Consider the following 8,697-nt stretch of genomic DNA (forward strand, 5'->3'; position numbering starts at 1 on the left):
CTTGGATTTTGGAAACACCGTTGAGAGATATACAGGATAAAAAAAAAGAAAAATCGGAAAGAACTTTTTTCCTCATTCAATCCGGAAAAAATTACGGTCGTTTCCGTGGAGAAGAAAAAAAAAAACGAAATTTATTTTCAATAATGACGTGAAACTTGACGTATTTTATGAGAAAACTACGTATATTTATCCATTATAAACTTGTGAATTCATTCATCCAGTTTTTCAAGAGAATCGATAATATTATCAAATTACATCATTCCTTTCGTAGCTTGCTTTTTCATGAATACAGGCCAACACATCTTGTTATCAAAAAATGTTAATCTATAACCGTATGTGTAAATCGAAATATGTAATGGTTAAACGTGATAAATCCGGTGTGTGATAATGCGTAATCTCTGGATATATTTCACACTTACTCGAATGTAACCACCACTTTGGTAAATTTGATAGTTTTGTTCACATATTGTGAATTTAACAGGTGATTATGTATGAACTCCAGCTGGCATCAGCAAATACGTTAACTCTTTAATGTGAAAACACTCAAATTTTCTTGATTCATGCGTAATCTTCAATCCAGGGGTTGCTGAATTTGATGAGTAATAGGCCTATTACAAAACTAGTATTTAACTAATAATATATATGTTTTAATTTAATTTACTTTCATCGAAGAATATTTACGTCGTGTACTTATCAGGTACAGGAAAAAAATTAACTGAATAAATGAAGAGATGATATATATTATATTTTTTCCATACTTATCAACATAATTTGAGGATTTTACGTAGTTTAGGTAAAAGTGATAAATGTAGGGAAATTTATCAAATTTTCCCAGATGACTGGCAGTTACGCATAATCACAGATTCACCGTGTTTAACGAAATATGTATATTAACCCTTTAATTAGCAAACATTGAAATACATACATACATTTTTTGAGGAGTTATACCAATATGGGGTATCCTGAATGTCATTTCATGTTGTAAAAAAGGTACTGCTATTTAAAAAAACATGAGATTTTGCACCACAGGGTAACAATGTATTTGTATGATTTACATAGACTAGAAATGATAGGAAACTGGCATTTATTGTTTTGCCAACATACTTTCCATCATTGCTGACAAATTCACAGCAGTATTTGCACTCCACAAATGTTAATTCATTCCAAAATACAAGAGTTAACATTCGTCGTTTTTTGGCTTGCCAAGAAACAGGAGACGTGTACCTTTGAACCTTTGAATCGTTTAATTGATAATTTAGGAACTTCACAAACAGTCCACAAGTCAAAAATCGAATATTTAACAGTTGCTTAGAAGCATCATTGACTTAATGACCCCGAAATAGCGAATGAAGCGAAATCTTGCGCTTGCTTAATAGAGCATTTTTTCTAATACCGCATTATGTAAATGTGGATTTATCATTATGGGTTCCCAGTTGGACGAACATCAAACCAACAAAAACTGGTCCAAATGAAAATTCCTATCCGGCTAAATTGGGGAACAATGTAATATGTTACAGTCCATACAGATCTAGCTGAATACAATGGTGTATAAAGCGATAATAATAATGCGCGAAGTTATTTGCCACTTCATACAATAATCTTCGATTTTTCTAGAATCCACAAGTTATATGTGTTGTTCCAATGATCGACGATGAGCTTTCCGTTCTTTTTCAGCACATTTGGCAGTGGAATTTAATTGCAAACACATCTTGACCAATTCCACTTCCAGATGTCAATCGAAAATCTATAGCCGAGTTATCTGCTGAAGTTTTTCGATACGACTTCACCAAGCGTCAGGGACATCTCGACAATTCCTCTTCGTTAATTTTTTTGTCTTTACTGGTTGGATTTGAGGTTTCGTAAAACTCTCTCGACCATCACCACCTAGATATAGCACCATCTATCTCTAGGTGGTGATGTCTCGACTCTGTATCATTGCTCATTGTAAAACTCCCTCTTGTAATTGGTAGCTGGAATTTTCCAAAAATCCCATGGATAGCATTTGATCATTATCATTGATGGAAATATAATAAACCGTATTAAGTCATCACCACCTAGAGATAGAAGGCCTTCGCACTCTGCTTGTGACGTCAAGTAAGTAGTCCATTTTCCCTCAGAATATTCAGGGAAAAAAAATTCCCTGCTCGTGCCAGCATCATCGTTGCGAGGAAAAGAAATGATCGGGCTCAGAATTGGCGATTTCTATGCCCCACATCCAATCACTATGCGGTATTTGTGAGCCAATCAGGAAGATTCAACGCCAAAATAAGAAGAAACGAAATAGGTTGCTGTGTTTCAAAATGTGGCAAACTTGCTAGGTAGTCTGAATGACGTTTATGGAAACACTGCAGAGGCCTTCTATCTCTAGGTGGTGATGATTAACTCCTCTCATAACTACACGCTAATCTAAATTCTGATTTGTAATAAGTATAATATGTATAACGTACTTTATAATATAATTTAATCGTATAAAATGCTCAATAGCTTCCATTTATAACTCTCTATGGTTCACCCCAATAAAAAGGAATTGGAATTTTTTTACTAATGCGGAGTTTTATTGATGCCGTTAACATATTTTTAAATTGAAATAACACTTCAACACAACAATTTAATTACGTAAAGTGGATTGTTTCATTAGTCACAATCACCGATTAATTGTAAAATATGTTGTTTTCCTTTATTTTACTGTTATCTATAAACTGACTAAATGTTACTAAAAAAGCGGAGTTGAATCAATTTTATTTTCAGTGCCTGAATTTGGTGTAATTATATAAAAATCTAAACACGTAAAAGTTTAGGGCGTGGTAGCCCAGGTTGATAAAATACTTGCCTAAAGTACCAAAGGATGTTTACAGGTGTCACGAGTTCGATACCCGGTTCATCCTTCTCAGAAACTTTCCTGACATAGAGATGCAACAGAAACGGTGATACGACCACAGACAAAGATTACTACAGCAGGGAGTTCCACACCGAGGGATTGGGGCACCAGCCTCTTGGTGAGTATGAAAAAGCCTGCTGTGACGTTACGACCCCTCCATTCCGACGATCTCTCACCAGAACGAGGGAGAAGAGAAACGAAAACGGAGGAAAGAAAAGACCCAAGGGGGTGTGAGGAAAGAAGACGCTTGATTTGGGGGAGGAGAAAAAGAAAGTGAGAGGAGGAGAGCGACTTTTGGGACCGAAGGAGAAGGTCATGGACTTGGACAGTCCGATGAAAACAAATCATTTCATTAATCGTCTCAATTTGTATATAGCGTTATAATTGTACCATGTCTTAAGGAATATAATACATCATTTTTGTTCTGAAACTTCGTCTCACTCGCGTGGCTTTTTTTTGATTCAATTACTACGAAACTAACGAACCAGTGGGGTCAGCTGGCCTCACAACAAAATGGCGCGTGTCGACAGGATAAAAATGTGACGGAGTGAAGTTGGTGATATGCTATACTTTCCAGTGGTGTAGTGCCGAACTTTGCAATTGAGAGCATCCCGAACATTCAGCGCACATGGTAGTGAACATTCAGCGCACATGGTAGTGAACATTCAGCGCACATTGTAGTGAACATTCAGCGCACATGGTATTGGACATGCTGTGGTCATAAGTGATAATGACGTGGTGGAAGTATTACGGCGTGATGGCTATGACAACGATGGAACTGGGTGAGTACCGCATGGTTTTTCTCCTTTCGTGAGCGTTTACTCGTGTTAGTGTTTGCCGAGAGCCTTTATCTGTAACGTTTAGTTTTTAGGTTTAGTTTTGGGAGTTATCATTTTATTTTGTTCTGTTGTTTTGGTTCTATAATTCTGGGAAACTTGCATAATGGCGGGTAAGAGAGGTAGGCGTCGTAAGTCAAGTAGAGTCGACGAAGATATGCAAGAATTCGATGGAAATGTGGGAGACAGAACCAATGGGTCTATTGAGGAGACAATGGAACGGGATAGAACAAGGGAACGTGATTCGGAAGCCCGAATCCTGGAGCTAAAAATTCGGTTACAAAGAGAGCAAAGTGTGGGTCGGGAGATGGAAGTAGAGCTGGAAAAGATCAGGATGGAGCGATTGGGTAAAGAATCGTCCATGGAAAATCCATCTGGCTCAAGCACTAACAACGTAGAGAGAAAAGTTGATATGATGGGCCAATTTGTCAGACTAATTAAGGAATCATCGGGAAGGTGTCCCAAAAGTCCGATTGAGGTGATAGGATTTTTTGAAACCTTGGAAAGAAATTTTTTGACATTTTCTGTGCCGGAAGAGTTAAAGAGCAAAGTGTTACTCTGTTTATTGGAAGCAGGATTAGCGAATCATGTTTACAGAAAATTCGATAGTGAGGAGATAATGAATTTTAACTTAGTTAAAAATACGATTTTCGAAGAACTAAGAGTTTCTCCAGAAAACCTAAGACAGGAATTTAATTCCTTAAGGAAACTAAATCATGAATCTTTTTTCCAGTTTGCCACGAAAATAGAACGATATTTGCGTTATTATATACAGAGTAGGCATGTCGAAACATTGGAAGACCTTACACAGTTGTTAACTGCTGACAAGTTGAAGGATTGTCTACAACCAGAGGTTAGGTCACACATATTACAACAGGAGGGGCAGGATACACTAACAGCCCATGAAATAGCTCAAAAGGCCGATATTTTCACTAATTCGATTTCGTACACAAACATTCACAACACGATTCCTAAACAACCATTTTCCAGTAACAAAAATTTCAAATCTACATCCACCCTCAAAAATCTATTAAAAAAATGCTATATTTGTAATTCCACAGCACATATTGCAAGATTTTGTTCTAAGAGAAAAACAGGTGCAAAGGGGGGTACGGCAGAGGAAGAAGGGCATTCTAGAGATGACTTGGTTGCAAGGGTCAGTGTTGACTTGAGAACAATGGAGCTGCCGCTCAAGACGGAAGATATTCCTTTGACGCTGAAGAATGTCGTTGTGGCTAGTGCCGAAGGGGAGGCAGAATTCAGGTTGGACTCGGGTGCCGACATCACTTGTATTCGTCAAGGACTGATGGGGGAAGAAAAGGAACCAGTGAAGGGTTTTGTCCGCTTATACGGTGCCTTCGGGGACAGTATACGAGTACCTTTGAAAGTTCTAAAGTTGAGAATAGCTGAGAGAGGGCTACAGTCCGGAGACAATGGGATAGAGACCACCTGTGCTATTGCCCCAAAGCTAAGTAGAGAGGGTCTTCTTTCTCTGGGGGATTTCAATGCATTGGCTATACGACGCAAAGAAATTTTTCCGTCGTCCGAGGGGAACGTGCACGTTGGTCAAGTAACAACGCGTTCGCAAAGAAAGAAAGAGGTGGCGGCGACCAATTTAGAGGAAGTCGTTTTACCACCCACCGAAAAACAACAGGAAGAAGAGATGTCAATGAGGGGATCCGATTGTGACAGGGGACAGAGACAAGAGGGTTTAGGAGACATAAATGAGCAGGCGAATTCCGCGAAATCGGAGGGAGAACGCTTGAAAGAAGAACAACGGGAAGACGATAGTTTGAAGGGACCATTCCAGATGGCTGACAGAGGGAAAGAAGGTTTTGTGATCATGGATGGTCATCTTTACCATCGTGAATACGTACAGGATACTGTAATCTGTCAACTGGTTTTGCCGACGAATCGAAGAAAAAGGGTTTTAGAAATAGCACATAAAGCTGTTTTTGCTGGTCATTATGGTTTCCGAAAAACGTTGGAAAGAATAAAACTTTCTTTTTTTTGGCCTGGGATGAAGGCAGAAGTGAGAGAGTATTGTGATCGCTGTCAGGAGTGTCAATTGAGAAGAAAAATAACTAGATACGACCGTATACCCATAACAAAGGTGGAAAGACCCGAAAAGGTTTGGTCGGTAATTAATGTTGATTGTATAGGCGAAATTTCTCCTCCATCGTCAAGGGGGCATAAATATGTTCTTACGATTATTGATCAACATTCACGATACGCAGAAGCAGTGTGTTTACGATCTTTGTCTGCAAAGGCTACTTGTGACGCACTTTTGACTATTTTTCAGAAATATGGTATCCCTGATGTTATTGCCTCCGACCAAGGAACAAATTTCACTGGTGCACTCACAGTTAAATTCGAAGAGGTATTAGGTATATCTCCCAGATTTAGTACTCCAGGTTATCCTCAGAGTCCAGGATTGGTTGAGAGATATAACCAGACTCTGAAAAATATGATACATTTTGAATTGAGGAAGAACCCAAGGGATTGGGATAAATGCATTCCATTTTGTGTCTGGGCTTATAATGAGGTACCCAATAGCACTATTGGATACGCACCGTTCGAAATGATGTTTGGGCGAAAACCCAGAGGAGTGTTAAATTTGTTGAAAAATGTTATGACCAATGCATTACCTTTACCAACGGGAACTACTAAAAGTGCAAGTGAATATTTAATAGAACTTAAATCGAGATTGGAAGAAATAGCCGAAAATGCACATATTAATGCTGAGGTAAATCAACAAAAATATGTTAAGTACCATAACAGAGGGACTAGGCTCAAACAATTCAAGGAAGGGGACCAAGTAATAGTTTTGGCTCCGGATTCTACCAATAAACTTTTCGCCAGATGGCAAGGTCCTGTAACAATTTTGGGAAGAGTCAAACAGAACAGTTATATTGTTGAAATGCCAAATGGGGGTCAGAGAACTTTTCATGCCAATAAACTGAGAGAATTCAAGGTAACGTGTGATGTGGTTGGAGTAATTTTTCAGGAGGATACTGATTTTGGTGAAATTAAAGAAGCCCCAAGGGAGCAAATATCAGCTGACGAGTATGGGAAGGGGGTCTTAGAAAATGATAATTTATCAAAAACCCAGGAAGAACAATTAAGGGAACTACTGGGAGAATTTCCGGATTTCTTTTCAGGAAAAATTGGGAAAAGCAAAATAGGACAACATGAAATTAAATTGAAACCAGGTAGTCAACTTAAAACGTTACATCGCTATAAGGTTCCAATTCCAATGCAAGATAAGGTAGAGGGACAAATAGAAGAATTATTGCAACTGGATTTGATCGAACCGTGCGATGCAGAATTCAGCCATCCTATTGTATGCGTAGTTAAGAAGGATGGTGGGATGAGGTTGTGTTGCGATTATAGAATGATCAATGCCCATACACTACCAAGTGAATATCCAATGCAACACATCCCAAACTTGTTAGCAAAGGTTGGAAGGGCAAATTTTATTTCAACAATCGATTGTCAGAGAGGGTACTGGCAGTTACCCATGCACGTAAACAGTCGTAAATATACTTCTTTTTCGTCGCATAGTGGCCAATTTCAGTGGAAGGTTATGCCGTTCGGATTGTCAGGTGCAGGTGCTAGTTTCCAGAGAACAATGAACGTCATCCTAGCGAGACATAAAAAGTACGCTGACGCTTATCTAGATGATATTGCAGTGTATAGTCAGACATGGGAATCGCACCTTGTGCATTTAAGAGCAGTGCTGACTGAACTTGCAGGTAACGGCTGGACGGGTAATGCAGGAAAATGTAAATTTGGGAAACGTAAAGTTAAATTTTTAGGACATATTGTAGGATCACAAACTCAAGCTCCTGATCCAGAAAAGTTAAGTGCAATTAAGGAACTAGATCGTCCGAAAACTAAATCCCAAGTTAAAAGCATGTTAGGGTTGTTTGGTTATTACAGAGAATTTGTGTCTAATTATGCCGAAATAGCGCGTCCTCTAACTGAATTAACTCAGAAAAAACAACCGGAAAAAGTTACTTGGGGAAACAAGGAGGAAAGTGCATTTCAGATGCTCAAGGAGAAATTGTGTAATTCTCCTATATTAATGGCTCCAGTTATTGGGAGAGGTTATTATTTAACCTGCGACGCAAGTCAACACAGCGTTGGTGTGTGTTTGAGCCAGATGGATGATAGCAATATTGAGAGACCAGTAGCATTTGCTAGTAAAAAATTAACGCACACTCAAAGCAAATGGCCTGCAATTCATAGGGAAGCGTACGCTATAATATATGGACTTAAAAAATTCGAAGAATGGATTTTCGGCGAGAGGATAACGGTAATATCGGATCACAATCCGTTGTCTTTCTTGTCCAATTGTTCTCCTCAAAACTCTAAGTTACAGAGATGGGTTTTAGCTTTACAAAATTATAATATAGTAATTGAACATAGAGCGGGAAGTCGCATACCGCATGTTGACGCGCTATCCAGACTTGAAAGGAGAGATAAACAATGGCTCTCGGGGAATGCTGAGGCGTAGAGATGCTTCACGGGGGGGGGGGGGGGGGATTGCCAAAGGTGCTTTCTCCGAAGCAAAGCTGTAGCAAGAAAAAAAAAGAAAAAAAAAGGGAAAGACGAAGAGAAGAAGGAGGAATTCGAACTGTATTGTGAAGCTGTGATGTCATGCTCAGAACTTTAGATGTGGTGGATTGTGAATGTCCACTGAAGATGAACATTCATCTAGGTGGGGAGGTGTGACGTTACGACCCCTCCATTCCGACGATCTCTCACCAGAACGAGGGAGAAGAGAAACGAAAACGGAGGAAAGAAAAGACCCAAGGGGGTGTGAGGAAAGAAGACGCTTGATTTGGGGGAGGAGAAAAAGAAAGTGAGAGGAGGAGAGCGACTTTTGGGACCGAAGGAGAAGGTCATGGACTTGGACAGTCCGATGAAAACAAATCATTTCATTAATCGTCTCAATTTGTATATAGCGTTATAATTGTA

General features: G+C 39.1%; 1 protein-coding gene across 1 annotated transcript; it reads left to right on the forward strand.

The window, feature by feature from the left end:
* The first annotated feature begins 3,820 nt into the window (after positions 1–3,820).
* LOC149078493 (uncharacterized) lies at positions 3,821–8,233 on the forward strand. Its single transcript, XM_089240984.1, has one exon. It carries the CDS (start codon positions 3,821–3,823, stop codon positions 8,231–8,233), a length of 4,413 nt encoding a protein of 1,470 aa, XP_089097110.1.
* Positions 8,234–8,697: the final 464 nt, after the last annotated feature.

This window comes from Pholcus phalangioides, unplaced genomic scaffold (assembly GCF_987345545.1).
Source record: "Pholcus phalangioides strain wild (caught in Gottingen) unplaced genomic scaffold, Ppha-v1.0 ptg000013l_1, whole genome shotgun sequence".
Taxonomy (NCBI): Eukaryota; Metazoa; Arthropoda; class Arachnida; order Araneae; family Pholcidae; genus Pholcus; species Pholcus phalangioides.